We start from the raw sequence: 19,076 nt of genomic DNA, 5'->3' as shown, positions 1-19,076 counted from the left end.
AAACTGATACGTATTACATAATGAGTTATGAAATGTACTGAGTCAAACTGATACATATTACATAATGAGAGTTATGAAATGTACTGAGTCAAACTGATACATATTACATAATGAGAGTTATGAAATGTACTGAGTCAAACTGATACATATTACATGATGAGTTATGAAATGTACTGAGTCAAACTGATACATATTACATAATGAGAGTTTACTGTTAAACACTCATTTTTAGTTCCAATTCCATTACAGCTTTGAATTCTGTCTTAAGCACATGCTGTATAAATAATTTGTTTCTCAATGTAATTACTGAATGTTTTTAAAATCTACCACTTGTTACGTTTCTACTCATATGTAATACTTAACAGTAAAATGACAAAATAACTTACAAAATTATCAACAAGTAGTGAATAATACCTATTGTATTTATTGAAACACCACTTGTATAGGATTAGCCAGCTATGATGATTGTACTGCTACAGAAATGTTTTGGTACCTGTATAAAGACTTACAGCCCTGGTGTTTAAACCTTACAATACTTTCATAATGTTACCACATCTAAACAAATCTAGGTTTACAGGTGACTAATTTTACCAACTTGTAAGGCCATTTATAAACATCCTAGCCTGCATAAACATGGCTTACAGACCACACTGTTGGTATTTATTAATGTTACCAGTGGAAGGCAGCAGAATTCTTTAACAATTACTAAATATTTACACTTTTACTTTTTCCTGACTGTCCCAACATCCTGTTCTTTATCTTCAAAAGTTATTGTTACATCACGAAAATTATGAAGATCTTCATCATACAGTTCTTCAGGGAGTGGATTTGAACTGTCTGGGTAGTAAGTAGGAAAATACGGAGGTGGTTTATCTTCTGAAAATCTTCGGTTCTCTGCACTTGCATCCATTATGTAGACGTAGTGGTGTACGTGACCGGGAACAGCAGGCCCATGCACCCATATCACATTATACTTGGTGTTGATACGCCAAATCTGGACAAAAGATTCAGTAAACTACTTAAACACACTATCTTTGTTCACCTGAGGACCTTCAAGTACTAGAAAACAAATGAGGGATAAACCTCAAAATGTGCAACTTTTTTTACAATATTTTAAAATCATTTTATTATGTTAAAATTAATTTTGAAAGGTAGATTTAAAGTGTCAAAAAATTTCCAATAAAAATTCCTTTTGCATAAGACAGAAAACACAATAATAAAATATGATTTTGCAAAATTATTCTATGATGTCATGTGAAATTCATTGAACTGTTGAAAACAATTAATTACGAGAAAAACGTTACATGCTACTTAATAGTTACCTTCAATCCTCGAAGAATTCTCTTTTCTTGTCCCATGTGTCCTGGCATCTTTTTTCCTTTCCATATATTTGCCTTTTTCTTGACGAACAATTCATATACATTTTAATATATGCTAAATTATATTAAAAAAAGGACAACTTTCCCATTTATTTAATAATGAAGTATTAACAACGAGGCTGGATGATAAACACTGCGATAACACTTAACAGTTAGCAATCTTGTATAGAAGATTTCAGTATAATTACTGGAGAATGGTTTTCATAAGATCACTAAAACTGCAAAAGTATTAAAAGATATAATGAATAAATCTTCAGATATATAACTAAACTGAATTAACAATGGATAATGAACTATATAACTAAACTGAATTAACAATGGATAATGAACTATATAACTAAACTGAATTAACAAAGCGATAATGAACTATATAACTAAACTGAATTAACAAAGGGATAATGAACTATATAACTAAACTGAATTGACAAAGGGATAATGAACTATATAACTAAACTGAATTAACAAAGGGAAAATGAACTACATGACTAAACTGAATTAACAAAGGGATAATGAACTATATGACTAAACTGAATTAACAAAGGGATAATGAACTATATAACTAAACTGAATTAACAAAGGGATAATGAACTATATAACTAAACTCAATTAACAAAGGGATAATGAACTATATAACTAAACTCAATTAACAAGGGGATAATGAACTATATAACAAAACTGAATTAACAAAGGGATAATGAACTATATAACTAAACTGAATTAACAAAGGGATAATGAACTATATAACAAAACTGAATTAACAAAGGCATAATGAACTATATAACTAAACTGAATTAACAAAGGCATAATGAACTATATAACTAAACTGAATTAACAAAGAGATAATGAACTATATAACTAAACTGAATTAACAAAGAGATAATGAACTATATAACTAAACTGAATTAACAAACGGATAATGAACTATATAACTAAACTGAATTGACAAAGGGATAATGAACTATATAACTAAACTGAATTAACAAAGGGAAAATGAACTACATGACTAAACTGAATTAACAAAGGGATAATGAACTATATGACTAAACTGAATTAACAAAGGGATAATGAACTATATAACTAAACTGAATTAACAAAGGGATAATGAACTATATAACTAAACTCAATTAACAAAGGGATAATGAACTATATAACTAAACTCAATTAACAAGGGAATAATGAACTATATAACAAAACTGAATTAACAAAGGGATAATGAACTATATAACTAAACTGAATTAACAAAGGGATAATGAACTATATAACAAAACTGAATTAACAAAGGCATAATGAACTATATAACTAAACTGAATTAACAAAGGCATAATGAACTATATAACTAAACTGAATTAACAAAGAGATAATGAACTATATAACTAGAATGAATTAACAAAGAGATAATGAGCTATATAACTAAACTGAATTAACAAATGGATAATGAACTATATAACTAAACTGAATTAACAAATGGATAATGAACTATATGACTAAACTGAATTAACAAACGGATAATGAACTACATAACTAAACTGAATTAACAAGGGGATAATGAACTATATGACTAAACTGAATTAACAAAGAGATAATGAACTATATGACTAAACTGAATTAACAAGGGGATAATGAACTATATAACTAAACTGAATTAACAAAGAGATAATGAACTATATAACTAAACTGAATTAACAAACGGATAATGAACTACATAACTAAACTGAATTAACAAGGGGATAATGAACTATATGACTAAACTGAATTAACAAAGAGATAATGAACTATATGACTAAACTGAATTAACAAGGGGATAATGAACTATATAACTAAACTGAATTAACAAAGAGATAATGAACTATATAACTAAACTGAATTAACAAAGGGAAAATGAACTATATGACTAAACTGAATTAACAATGGGAAAATGTACTATATAACTAAACTGAATTAACAAAGGGAAAATTAACTATATGACTAAACTGAATTAACAAAGGGATAATGAACTATATAACTAAACTGAATTAACAAAGGGATAATGAACTATATAACTAAACTGAATTAACAAAGGGATAATGAACTATATAACTAAACTGAATTAACAAGGGAATAATGAACTATATAACAAAACTGAATTAACAAACGAATAATGAACTATATAACTAAACTGAATTAACAAAGGGATAATGAACTATATAACTAAACTTAATTAACAAAGGGATAATGAACTATATAACTAAACTGAATTAACAAACGGATAATGAACTATATAACTAAACTGAATTAACAAATGGATAATGAACTACATAACTAAACTGAATTAACAAGGGGATAATGAACTATATAACTAAACTGAATTAACAAAGGGAAAATGAACTATATGACTAAACTGAATTAACAATGGGAAAATGAACTATATGACTAAACTGAATTAACAAAGGGAAAATGAACTATATGACTAAACTGAATTAACAATGGGAAAATGAACTATATGACTAAACTGAATTAACAAAGGGAAAATGAACTATATGACTAAACTGAATTAACAAAGGGATAATGAACTATATAACTAAACTGAATTAACAAGGGGATAATGAACTATATAACTAAACTGAATTAACAAGGGGATAATGAACTATATAACTAAACTGAATTAACAAATGGATAATGAACTATATAACTAAACTGAATTAACAAACGGATAATGAACTATATAACTAAACTGAATTAACAAGGGGATAATGAACTACATAACTAAACTGACTTGACAAGAGGATAATGAACAATATAACTAAACTGAATTAACAAGGGGATAATGAACTATATAACTAAACTGAATTAACAAGGGGATAATGAACTATATAACTAAAGTGAATTAAGGGGATAATGAACTACATAACTAAACTGAATTAACAAAGGGATAATGAACTACATAACTAAACTGAATTAACAAAGGGATAATGAACTACATAACTAAACTGAATTAACAAAGGGATAATGAACTATATAACTAAACTGAATTAACAAGGGGATAATGAACTATATAACTAAAGTGAATTAAGGGGATAATGAACTACATAACTAAACTGAATTAACAAGGGATAATGAACTACATAACTAAACTGAATTAACAAAGGGATAATGAACTACATAACTAAACTGAATTAACAAGGGGATAATGAACTATATAACTAAAGTGAATTAAGGGGATAATGAACTACATAACTAAACTGAATTAAGGGGATAATGGACTACATAACTAAACTGAATTAACAAAGGGATAATGAACTACATAACTAAACTGAATTAACAAGGGGATAATGAACTATATAACTAAACTGAATTAACAAAGGGATAATGAACTATATAACTAAACTGAATTAACAAGGGAATAATGAACTATATAACAAAACTGAATTAACAAACGAATAATGAACTATATAACTAAACTTAATTAACAAAGGGATAATGAACTATATAACTAAACTGAATTAACAAACGGATAATGAACTATATAACTAAACTGAATTAACAAATGGATAATGAACTACATAACTAAACTGAATTAACAAGGGGATAATGAACTATATAACTAAACTGAATTAACAAAGGGAAAATGAACTATATGACTAAACTGAATTAACAATGGGAAAATGAACTATATGACTAAACTGAATTAACAAAGGGAAAATGAACTATATGACTAAACTGAATTAACAAAGGGATAATGAACTATATAACTAAACTGAATTAACAAGGGGATAATGAACTATATAACTAAACTGAATTAACAAGGGATAATGAACTATATAACTAAACTGAATTAACAAATGGATAATGAACTATATAACTAAACTGAATTAACAAACGGATAATGAACTATATAACTAAACTGAATTAACAAGGGGATAATGAACTACATAACTAAACTGACTTGACAAGAGGATAATGAACAATATAACTAAACTGAATTAACAAGGGGATAATGAACTATATAACTAAACTGAATTAACAAGGGATAATGAACTATATAACTAAAGTGAATTAAGGGATAATGAACTACATAACTAAACTGAATTAAGGGGATAATGAACTACATAACTAAACTGAATTAAGGGGATAATGAACTACATAACTAAACTGAATTAACAAAGGGATAATGAACTACATAACTAAACTGAATTAACAAAGGGATAATGAACTATATAACTAAACTGAATTAACAAAGGGATAATGAACTATATAACTAAACTGAATTAACAAGGGGATAATGAACTATATAACTAAACTGAATTAAGGGGATAATGAACTACATAACTAAACTGAATTAACAAAGGGATAATGAACTACATAACTAAACTGAATTAAGGGGATAATGAACTACATAACTAAACTGAATTAAGGGGATAATGAACTACATAACTAAACTGAATTAACAAAGGGATAATGAACTACATAACTAAACTGAATTAACAAAGGGATAATGAACTATATAACTAAACTGAATTAACAAAGGGATAATGAACTATATAACTAAACTGAATTAACAAGGGGATAATGAACTATATAACTAAAGTGAATTAAGGGGATAATGAACTACATAACTAAACTGAATTAAGGGGATAATGAACTACATAACTAAACTGAATTAACAAAGGGATAATGAACTACATAACTAAACTGAATTAAGGGATAATGAACTACATAACTAAACTGAATTAAGGGGATAATGAACTACATAACTAAACTGAATTAACAAAGGGATAATGAACTACATAACTAAACTGAATTAACAAAGGGATAATGAACTATATAACTAAACTGAATTAACAAAGGGATAATGAACTATATAACTAAACTGAATTAACAAGGGGATAATGAACTATATAACTAAAGTGAATTAAGGGGATAATGAACTACATAACTAAACTGAATTAACAAAGGGATAATGAACTACATAACTAAACTGAATTAACAAGGGGATAATGAACTATATAACTAAAGTGAATTAAGGGGATAATGAACTACATAACTAAACTGAATTAAGGGGATAATGAACTACATAACTAAACTGAATTAACAAAGGGATAATGAACTACATAACTAAACTGAATTAACAAAGGGATAATGAACTATATAACTTAACTGAATTAACAAAGAGATAATGAACTATATAACTAGAATGAATTAACAAAGGGATAATGAACTATATAACTAAACTGAATTAACAAAGGGATAATGAACTATATAACTAAACTGAATTAACAAAGGGAAAATGAACTATATGACTAAACTGAATTAACAATGGGAAAATGTACTATATAACTAAACTGAATTAACAAAGGGAAAATTAACTATATGACTAAACTGAATTAACAAAGGGATAATGAACTATATAACTAAACTGAATTAACAAAGGGATAATGAACTACATAACTAAACTGAATTAACAAAGGGATAATGAACTACATAACTAAACTGAATTAACAAAGGGATAATGAACTATATAACTAAACTGAATTGACAAAGGGATAATGAACTATATAACTAAACTGAATTAACAAGGGGATAATGAACTATATAACTGAACTGAATTAACAAAGGGATAATGAACTACATAACTAAACTGAATTAACAAGGGGATAGTGAACTATATAACTAAACTGAATTAACAAGGGAATAATGAACTATATAACTAAACTGAATTAATAAGTGGATAATGAACTACATTTCAGATAAAACATAAATTAAACCTACTGTACTTCCTGCACAAAAAGTTCACAACGTTTGATTTAATAATCATGTTAAGGCACATGGTAACACTTGACTCTAACTACAAATTCCATGAAGAGAGTTTAGACACAAAACTTCAATCATGCACAGAAATGTTGGGTCATTCCCATTAAAAATATAAACAAAGGCATTACATGTATTTATGTTTTCCTGTTACTGACTTTTAAACAAGGTTGATTTGCATATATAAAGATAAGTTCTCAAGGCACACAACTGTTTAACCAATCTGATCCAACATGCATACCTACACAGTCTGTAATGAAATGAAACATGAGTTTAATCATCAACAATGAAGATGTAGATCTGTCAAGGTTGATTTGCATATATGAAGATAAGTTCTCAAGGCACACAACTGTTTAACCAATCTGATCCAACATGCATACCTACACAGTCTGTAATGAAATGAAACATGAGTTTAATCATCAACAATGAAGATGTAGATCTGTCAAGGTTGATTTGCATATATGAAGATAAGTTCTCAAGGCACACAACTGTTCAGCCAATCTGATCAGTCCAACATGGATACCTACACAGTCTGTAATGAAATGAAACATGAGTTTAATCATCAACAATGAAGATGTAGATCTGATGATATGTTCAGTAACTCTGTGGTGAGAAGTGGGCTCACTCCATTGTAACCTGCAAACAAGTGCAAAGTTATCCACACATGTGAGCAACCAAAGTTTCAGATATCGCAAGAAGATGAAACCTATATTCAAAATAGAGGAAAGGAAGCCAAGTAGATAGATTTGGGAAGCAACCTACCAAACATAGTTCCCTGGCTCAGAGACTGGGTGTTAAAAGCTCAATCCACAAAAAATGTATGTACTTCTATATTTAATACAAGAATTAGACATAGTTATTTAAAATATAAAAGTATGCTAAGAAGTAACTTTAATAACATTTACAGTAATTGTGGACTCACCACTCCTCCACCTATTGCTCCAGGTCTGCGATGTGATTTCGTGTTTCCATGAGTTTTGGGTCCTCCTTTCATTCCCCAACGTTTCACTACCCCTTGGAAACCATGACCAATTCTACAATAGTGAACAAAGTTACACATGAATATTATTAACTAAACCAAACATTCTATACAGATAAATCTCTTCATAATTCATTAAGATGTCTATCAAGGTCCTATAAGATGGAATTATAATAATTTATTTACAAAAAATCAGTATGTACAAACATAGTTTGATCTTAAATTTAAATTAAAGTTATTTTCATATAAAAATGTATAATTAGAAATTTTATGATTCAGTGGTGAAAAATCAAAGTGACACTGCCAGGGCAGCATTATAAAGAAATTCACACATCTTGTATTTCATGTGTCAGTTCTTGAATAGTAAATTACACAAAACATTTAGCGTAAATATTTCACATTCATCACAAAATTCTCACCAGATAAAACAGAAAATAATCATTAAACAAGTTGAATTATGAAAAATAGAAATCACGTGGAAAACAGTAAGTTATTACTGGTTTGTAACAAATAATTAAGTACACAAGACAGCTAAATATGTTGTATTAAAACAATTTTGAACACACAACTCATCAAGTCGCATGACAATCATAGCAAATATGAAGTTGCAGTGGAATGGTATGTATAAAAACTATATTTTTACATTGTTTAGAATTTATAGGTAGTGTGGTGCCACCAAAAAGTTCTTACTGTTGGGAAGAGTATGCGACAGTCCTTTCGAATGACATTCAAATACTCAAATTATTTTAATGTGTTCAGAATGAAGACTTGGTTATATCCAAGATGCGGCTATCTTTATACATAATGGTGTTGAAAAAAGAAGGAATACTGATCAACTTGGAATTCTGGGATCTTCCAAAAAGAGATTTGTAAGAAGTTTAGCTTCAGTTGTGGCAAGAAAAGTGTTGAATCTTGAAACAGGTGAGAATCAGTGGCAAAAGAAAGCAGGAAGGAGTGTTGTACTATCGACAATGATAGCCTTACAATGGAACCTTTTGCAGTGGAAAATAAGTTTCAGGACTGTTGTAAAGATACGTGGTTGTCACACAGATCAGGAATAAATTCCAAAATTGTTTTGATGTGTTACACTCCACCCTCTAGAGCAAGTTTTATGAAGTTACTTTTGATTTGAAACATAAGTTGCAACTAATGCTGAGTTTTATGAAGTAGTCAAAAACAAAAATACATAATGTGTAAACATTATTACACTGCAAAAAGCATACAAACTACTGACTCAAAAAACCAAGATACATCTGAATTTGTGACTGAAAATGATTAAGGTTCAATAACTTGATAAAAAATAAGTACCAACAAAATCTAAGTACCTAAGACAAGTTACCATACATGTGTTTAATTTCAGCTAAGTACCTAAGACAAGTTACCATATATGTGTTTAATTTCAGCTAAGTACCTAAGTTACCATATATGTGTTTAATTTCAACTATATACTCTCAAGTAATTTAAATGCATATCGCTTAAACTGGAAACTATAAAGTTTACAGTAATTTTTATTAATACAGAAATACTTAAAAATTTTCATGAAGTTTTACTTCTGTTACTAAATGAGAGCTTTTCTATTCATAAACTACAGCTTCTACATGTAATTACTAGTTATTACCTACTGAAATCAATCCACGAGTTATCTTCAGCAATAGCAGATGCATAAATGTAAAGGAGTTTGAGGAAAGGCTTTATAAATATCTCAAGGGAATGTTTCATCTTTCTAAGCCTAGTTTAGTGTCTGGGAACAACTTTGATTGACCTACAGACTCATTGTTGTTCTTACATATTATGTTTATATATATAGACATGCACACACCATATATATATATATATATATAATTGTACATAAATAAATATATAACATGTCAGAGCACAGACAAAATAGGAATGTTTGTTTATTTGAATTCTGCACTTGAGGGCTACCTGTATCAGCTGTCTCTCACTCTGAAGTGAAAGACTAGAGAAGGCAGCTAATCATTATCCACTGTCAACTCTTGGACTATACTTTTATTTATGAACAGTGGGATTGAGTATCACATTATAATACCTTGTTGACTCACATCCAAAACTTTATTGGACTACTATGAATTCATGTCAGTAAGTTTGGACTTAAAATGTAGATAGATTATAATTCAAACTTTAATGTTATATATGAGTTATTTTTTCAATTTAAAAGTGAATTTTAGTGAGTCATATGGTATGTTGAATTCAGCATTGTTTAACATTAGATGTTTGTGATGTCAAAATATGGAGTCTCTAATTTTCTACAAATTAGGAACTAAAGTTAGTAATATAGACAAGCTAGAATATAAAATAAGAACCTTGTATATTTTTGTTTTGTTTGTGATGTCCATCTTTAAAATATTAAAGATGTGGTGGAACACATCCATGTTCTGCTGTTTTTGTATTTAAATTCCTTCTGGTCTATCCTGCAAAACAACTTTTGCAATTTATAAATTCTACACTTTTGCTTCATAATAGTTACACGTTAACTTACCATGATAGCTGTACGTAACCTGGGTTACATGTTAACTTACCACGATAGCTGTACGTAACCTGGGTCACACGTTAACTTACCACGATAGCTGTACGTAACCTGGGTCACACGTTAACTTACCACGATAGCTGTACGTAACCTGGGTCACACGTTAACTTACCACGATAGCTGTACGTAACCTGGGTGACACTTTAACTTACCACGATAGCTGTACGTAACCTGGGTTACATGTTAACTTACCACGATAGTTGTACGTAACCTGGGTTACATGTTAACTTACCACGATAGTTGTACGTAACCTGGGTTACATGTTAACTTACCACGATAGTTGTACGTAACCTGGGTTACATGTTAACTTACCACGATAGCTGTACGTAACCTGGGTTACATGTTAACTTAGCATGATAGCTGTACGTAACCTGGGTTACATGTTAACTTAGCATGATAGCTGTACGTAACCTGGGTTACATGTTAACTTACCATGATAGCTGTACGTAACCTGGGTTACATGTTAACTTACCATGATAGCTGTACGTAACCTGGGTTACATGTTAACTTACCATGATAGCTGTACGTAACCTGGGTTACATGTTAACTTACCATGATAGCTGTACGTAACCTGGGTTACATGTTAACTTACCATGATAGCTGTACGTAACCTAGGTTACATGTTAACTTACCATGATAGCTGTACGTAACCTGGGTTACATGTTAACTTACCATGATAGCTGTACATAACCTGGGTTACATGTTAACTTACCATGATAGCTGTACGTAACCTGGATTACATGTTAACTTACCATGATAGCTGTACATAACCTGGGTTACATGTTAACTTACCATGATAGCTGTACGTAACCTGGGTTACATGTTAACTTACCATGATAGCTGTACGTAACTTGGGTTACATGTTAAATTACCATGATAGTTGTACGTAACCTGGATTACATGTTAACTTACCATGATAGTTGTACGTAACCTGGGTTACATGTTAACTTACCACGATTACTTGGATTACTTTTCATTTACATTTTTCATTATTGTTCCTTCTGGTTATTTTTGGTTCGTACCACTTCTTTAATTTCCAGATTGTTTTTTTGTCACTGGTGGTGCTTAAGCTAAACTAAACTAACAAAGATGTCCTCTGTATCATTTCACTGTTATGACCACCACAAGGTCAGGGGTGACTGGTGAAGTCCTGTTTTCTAATATTACAAATATTGACAAGCTAGAATATAAATTAAGAACCTCAAATCTTTTTATTTTGCTGAGATATGGCTTATGTACTGAATCAAACACAGTTGCCCTACTCACCTCTTTCCATTTTCAGAAACAGTTCCTTATACATACATACTTCAATATATGAGATATGAATAACCAATACACAGATTTCAATTATTATACATTATATATGCGTATATAAATTATTATTATTTAGAAATAAATTATTAAACTTATTTTTATTAAAACAGAGAACAACAAATCAAGAAATATAGTAAACAGTTACTTTTCTTGCTACGACCTTTGAACTTGGTTGCTGCTGGACATAGGTTACTAAGCCTTTTAATATTTCACATGTAGAGGATTATCAAACAAAATTTTAAGTATTGTATGTACAGGTGAATAGCCAGCAAATGATAAACATCTATTCTGATACTATAGGTTGGTTGGTTGGTTTGGCATTTTATGGCACAAAGCAGCTAGGCTATCTGCACCAAACATCCAGTAAAAAGTTAAAATTAAAGAAATTGATTGATTGATTTAGTGTTTTATGGCACAAAGCAGCTAGGCTATCTGCGTCAAACGTCAAAATAAATTAAATGTAGTAAAATACAAAAAAGAAAATGAAGGTAAAACAAAACAACATTGAAAAACAGAAAAAGCATAAAAACAATGTTGACACCTAGTCTACAATGTTAATAGAGAAAGCAGAGTAAAAGAAGTTGTAAAGGACTTACTCCAGCATAAAGGTAATGATCATAACCCGCCAGGAAGACTAACAGTAAGTACAAGAACCACCGTCAGTCACCTGAAGATAGTGCCTTTCCAGTCCTGGTTCTGAGTTGTGTCATAAGAGCCATTATCAAAAGGTAAAGTAATAAAAGTTTTAAAAGACATGTAGCAAAATCGTAATAATAATTAGCCAAATGTCCAGTAAAAAGGTAAAAGTAAAGTAAATGAAGTAAAATACATAAAAGGAAATGAAGGTAAAAACAAAACAGCAATTAAAACATAAAATGACATAAAACCAATGTTGACATCCAGTCTACAAAGTTGTAAAGGGCTTTCTGTAGCAGAATAGTAATGATCATAACCCGCCAGGAAGACTAACAGGTAAGTACAAGAACCACCGTCAGTCACCTGAAGTTGGTCTTTCCAGTCCTGGTTCAGGGTCATGTGTCATTATGACCAGTACCAAAAAGTAAAGTAATAAAAGTGTTAAAAGACATGCAGCAAAAGTGTAATAGCAACTTGCCAGGACGACTAACGGGTAGTTCAAACGAAGGATGTTCAGTGCTCTTGTGCATTTGACCCGTAGCTGCTTTAAGTGTGGTATAAAGGTCAGCTTACGGTCAAAGATAAGTCCCAAGAACTTGGTCTCAGGGACCAATGGCAGCAGAACTTCACCGATACGGAGTTCAGGAACAGGGTGGATACCCCGTTGGCGGTATGCAAACGGTTTTAGAGAGAGAAAAATTAAAGCCATTCGCCAAAGTCCACTTCAGTACACGATTAAAGGCAGTTTGTAGTTGCCGCTCAATATACCTGATGTTCAACGACTGACACGAGATGCGAAAGTCTTCAACATAGAGCCCGTTTGCAACAGTGAGAGTGAGTTGTTCAGTGATGGCATTTATCTTTATACTGAAAAGTGTGACACTCAAAACACAGCCCTGAGGAGCCTCAAGTTCCTGTACAAAACAACGGGAAAGTGTCGAACCCACACGAACTTGGAATCTCCTGTCCATTAAAACATTTTTAATAAACATCGGTAAATGGCCACGTAAACCATATATATGGAGGTCTCGCAAAATGCCATACCTCCATGTTGTGTCATAAGCCTTCTCAATGTCAAAGAATATTGAAACAAGATGTTGGTGTTTGAGAAAGGCTTCTCTGATTGATGTTTCAAGTCGTATTAGATGGTCCGTGGTGGAATGCTGTCGTTGGAACCCACACTGGGTGGGCGAGAGGAGGTTGTTTGATTCGAGAAACCAAACAAGACGAGCATTAACCATTTTCTCTAAGGTCTTACAGAGATAGGTCATTAAAGCAATTGGACAGTAGTGTGAAGGAATCTTGGGATCTTTCCCAAGTTTAGAGAAAGGTAAGATAATAGCCTGGCACTAGGCATCAGGAAAAACATTCTCCTGCCAGATCCAGTTCAAAACAATTAGAAGAATATCAAGAGAAGCAGGAGAGAGATAGCGCAGCATGTCATAGTGTACATCATCAGGTCCAACAGATGTACTGCCAGACCAATGAAGGGCCATTTTCAGTTCCACCTGTGTAAAGGGACAATTATAGTCAAAAAGACAGTCAGTACGAAAAGAAAGAGGTGAACACTCTGCCTGAGTCTTGATGGCCAAGAAGGTGGAGGAACAAGCAGAAGTGCTAAATACCCGGCAAAGGCTTTTGCCTAGAGTATCAGCGATGCTCCAGACATCAACTACCTCTTGCCCATCAGAGAGTAAGATGGAGAGGGGGACAGAATTGTAGTGCCCACTGACCTTTCGAATCCTGTCCCATATGACCTTGGAACTGGTTGTAGAAAATATGCTAGTTGTGAATTTAATCCAAGATTCCTTCTGGCTTTGACGTCTTACCCACCTAACATGTGCAAGGGCCCATTGAAAAGCGATGCAGTTCAAAAGTGTGGAATATCTACGGAAAGTATTCCACTCCCGTTTTTGAGCTTTCCATGCCAAGTGGCAAGCAGGATTCCACCACGGACGAGGATATCGTGGAAAACGTGTATAGGTTTTAGGAATACACTGAGCAGCTGCTTGTATAATACAGTCAGTTACTGCTACTACACAGTCGTCTATTGATGGCTGATTCACGATGGCAGGATCAAGTTCTGTGAGAGCAGTGAAAGTGGACCAGTCTGCCTGATCCAGCTTCCACGTGGGTAGGGTGGCATCAACCACGGCCAGTCTCTCTAAAATGTATAGGAAAATGATCACTGCCTAGTGGATTATTGTCAACCCTCCATGAAAAAGGGAAAATAATGAAGGGGAGCAAACCAAGAGATCAATAGTGGAAAAGGACTGACTAGGTACGTGAAAATAAGTGGAAGAACCAGTACTGAAAAGATTGTGTTCAGAGAGCATATGCTCTCCAGAGGACCCGTCCTATCAATAACAGCACTTCCCCAGAGGGGATGATATTCATTAAAGTCCCCCAGGATTAAAAATGGAGACAGCAACTGTTCAATGAGAGCATCATGGTCTGATTGATCATAGGTCTCTCCAGGCGACAGGTAGAGAGAACAAACAGTGATTGTATGACCCACATGGAAACACGGATGGCTACAGCCTCCAAGGGTGTGTTTAGTGACAAAGACAGGGTGGACACATGCTGATCAACCAACAGTGCCACCCCTCAATGCACTCATCCAACACACAGCTTGTCATTTCTGCACAAAGAAAACTGCCAAAAAGTGACTGTATTGGCAGGTTTCAAAAATATTTTCTGTAAAGATATACAGGATGGTAGGAAGCAATCAGTGTTTTGATATCATCCAGATTAGAACGTAAACCTCGACAGTTCCATTGTATCAAGTTGGCCATTTTTAATGACGGGTAGGCGAAGTGGCTGGAGAACCCTTCTGTTTACGACCATGTCTTTTTTCCTTACTGTCCTTATTCGGAGGAGGTCTATCAACCACCATGGATCCTGCCCTGGGTCGATTGGGCCGGTCTTTGTTGTTGGAAGGGGATTCCAGTGACTGAGAACGCAAACGAATGATTGTTTTGCATCGTGGGATTGGAGAAAAAAATGTATCAAAAGAAATGCCTGTATTTGAAACTGAAGGATGTGAATCTTGAGATTTGTTGGACTGCATGGGAGGAACAGAGATGGGTGTAGAAGTTGATTCATCAACTTTTTTAACCATGGAGGTCAAAAGTCTTTTCATCTGTTTTGAAAACAATTCTCTTGGAGGTACAGAGAGATCTGTCTGCACTCCCACTGTAGTTGTGGAAAGAAGTGCAGCAGCATATGTCTGAGATGGAGTGCCAGACAGCAATTTCCGAGCCTCAGGATAACTAATGTTATGGGTTGTTTTCAAATGCTGCACCTCTTTTTCCTCCAACCATTTTGGGCAAGAAAAAAGTAGGAAGGGTGGGAACCATTGCAGTTAACACAATGTGGGTCCATGTGACACTCATAGGCATCGTGGTCCTTGCCACCACAATGAGCACATGAGAGGGAACCACGACAGGACGTCTTTGAGTGGCCAAACCTCTGACACTGGAAACATTGAAGAGGGTTTGGAATGTACGGCCATACCCTGCAAATTAGATAACCTACCTTGATGGTGGCAGGTGCACGTGGTGATGTAAATGTCAAAAGGAGGATATCTGTCGGCAGTGTAACTCCGTCTTTGCGAGTGGAAATGCGTCTCACTGCAGAAACACCTTGAGTGGAGAGACCAGCGAGAATCAGGGATGTTCTTCAAATCCCTCTCAACAATAACTCCTTGTGATGAATTCAAGGTAGCATGAGGGGTAACCTCAATAGGTACATCCCCAATTGCCTTTGAATTCAAGAGGAGTTCACTGTGTTGGGATGTGGATGTTTCAACCAATATGTCTCCAGATCAAAGCTTCTTTACTGACTTTAGAGAGCCAGCAAATCCCTCTAGTCCCTTCTGAATAAAAAAGGGGGACATTTACCCTAAAGGTTTTTCTGAAAGAGAATGAAAATGGGGTACAGGTGTTACAGATGTTGAAGATTGCTGCTCAAAGTCTTCAAGACGTGGTCGTTTACCTATTGACTGTTTTTCGCTATTTTATTTAAACATTTTTTTGGAGGATCCATAGGAAAAAAGGAAAATTTCAGTACCCACTGACCCCACCCACCATGGAGCCCTACAAGGGGAAATACTACAATGTCATGCAAGGACATTGCAGCAATGCCAGGGTTTCGTGAGCACTATACCCAAACACCGGCATCAGACACAATGTACATAACACCTGTTGAGAACTTCCAACACTGGTACTTGGTTGACTCTAGCCCAAGTGGACCAGCCGATTGACCCAAGGGGTCCACCCAAAGGCCGTCCGTCTACAGGAATTCAAGGCCAAAGTAGTGTGTTAGGGTTGGACCCCTCAACCACCAGGACCCTCTCTTCCCCTTCATGGGTCGCCACGCACTGCAAACACGTGGGTGGATGTTTAGATCCCAGAGGAAGTAAACTGAAAGAACAGAACCTTCTCTGGGAGGTCGCCTCACCACGTACAGGAATCCACACCAAGAGAAAATTTAAAAAAGTTTAGTAAAATTCATAAAAAGAAATTAAAGTAAAACAAAAGAAAGTTTAAACACACATAAATAGCATAAAACCAATGTTTACATCCAGTCTACAGCAGTAAGAGAAAAATTACAGTAATACCTATTGTAAAGGACTTTCTGTAGCATAACTGTAATTATCATAACTCACCAGGAACAGGTAAGTTCAAAAACCACTGTCAGTCACCTGAAGTTGGCCTTTCCAGGCCTGGTTTTAAGTTATTTGGTGTTACAGCCATTTTCTAATTTCAGGTCTAACTAGATGGGCTTTGATTCTTAAAAGGGAGTTACATTATATATAACTTAAATAGCATTGAAAAGATTAATGGCCTTTAAAAAAAATTAAAACATTTCCTCGGTGGACAGTGCCACCATCATCAATAATACTGTCTAACATTATGGACAAACCTTGGGACAAAACATGTTTAAAATGGTGCCGCCATTAAGTCATACTGATGGCAAAACAGTAAAATGTGGCTTACTGTGACCTGAGTGTTACACAGACTATACACTGGTGCATCAGTTCCAGATAAAAGAAAATGATGAGTTAAAAAACTGTGACCAATGCGTAGTCTAGTTAGAACAACTTCCTCTTTTCCATCTTATGGAAGAAAGATGGCCAAAGTCCAATATAGGGTTTTATTTGGAAAAGCTTGTTTTCATGTTGCTTACTCCAAGTCGACTACCAACTACAGGACTATAGTCCATGAATGGAACAGGCACAGTTGTGACAGTGCCAGAGCAGATAGATTTAGTTGAGGTGTTGGAGAGCTCGTTCCCACGAATACCAACTGGCCCATTTCTCTTTAACATATACTTCTATCCAGTATTTACCAAATACTGGGCCACATTGGTATTCCCGGGAATATCGGTGTGAACTAATGTGAAGTGATTCCAGGGCCGGTACAGAGCTAAGCGAATCAGTATAAATAGTGCAGTTTGAGTACTGCTTAACTTCTATGTGATCTAAGGCAAGAGAAATGGTATACAGTTCGGCAGTGAACACAAAAGGGATTCTGTGCATAACCTCTAAACCACAACAAACCACAGCAGAGCCCACAGAATTACCTGATTTTGAACCATCCTTATAAATGGGAATGGAATGATGATTTGAAAGAAGTTCAGCAAATAACTGACAGTATTTCCAAATAGGAAGTGTGTACTTTTCTCAGATGACTTAAAAATAGGACACATTTGGGAAATGTAAGAAGCCATGGTAGGATGGGCTGACCAGTAGATACAGCAATGTTATCCAAGAACAGACCTAATTCATACAAAGACCAAAAGGAGTAATGGCAGATCATCTGTTCCAAAAAGTATGGCCCATTGAAAAAGGAAAACACAACTCCAGGTGGGATGCTTTGGTAAGGAACAAAGTTTTGAAGCATACAGTAAAGACAGTTGCAAATGCAGAGGTTCAAAGAAGGTTCATGAGACTTTACATATAAGCTCTGAACTGGGAAAGTGCAGAAAGCCCCAGTGCAGAGCCAAAGTCCTTGATCATGAATGGGATCCAGCATATTTAAGGCTGAGGTCCCAGCAGAGCCATAGACCAGTGATTTATAGTCAAGTTTTGAATGAATAAGAGCACAATATATCTTTAGCATAGAACATCGATCTTTTCCCCAGGTGGTGAAAGAGATGACACAGAGGATGTTCAGTGCTCTTGTACATTTGACCTATAGCTGCTCGATGTATAGTATAAAGGTCAGCTTATGGTCAAAGATAAGCCCAAAAAACTTTGTTTCAGGGACCATAGGCAGCACAACTTCACCAATATGGAGTTTAGGATCAGGATAAATACCCCATTGTGGCAAAAGTGCATGTACACAGTTTTAGGAAAAGACAAGTTAAAACCATTTGCTGAGGTCCACTTCAGTAAACAATTGAGGGAAGTCTGTAGCTGCTGCTCAACATA

General features: G+C 33.9%; 1 protein-coding gene across 1 annotated transcript in view; it reads right to left on the bottom strand.

Moving 5' to 3' along the window:
* Positions 1-407: 407 nt before the first annotated feature.
* Positions 408-19,076, bottom strand: part of LOC143231690 (large ribosomal subunit protein uL3m-like) — a 39,985-nt gene continuing 21,316 nt past the window's right edge. The window contains exons 7-9 of the mRNA XM_076466281.1: positions 8,086-8,197; positions 1,323-1,400; positions 408-994 (exon numbers count right to left, since the gene is read on the bottom strand). Coding sequence (XP_076322396.1) covers positions 722-994; positions 1,323-1,400; positions 8,086-8,197 — 463 coding nt within the window. The 3' untranslated portion in view covers positions 408-721. The remainder of the gene's footprint in view (positions 995-1,322; positions 1,401-8,085; positions 8,198-19,076) is intronic.

Source organism: Tachypleus tridentatus, chromosome 11 (genome assembly GCF_004210375.1).
Source record: "Tachypleus tridentatus isolate NWPU-2018 chromosome 11, ASM421037v1, whole genome shotgun sequence".
NCBI classification, from domain to species: Eukaryota; Metazoa; Arthropoda; class Merostomata; order Xiphosura; family Limulidae; genus Tachypleus; species Tachypleus tridentatus.
This window is presented reverse-complemented; position numbering and strand designations above follow the sequence as displayed.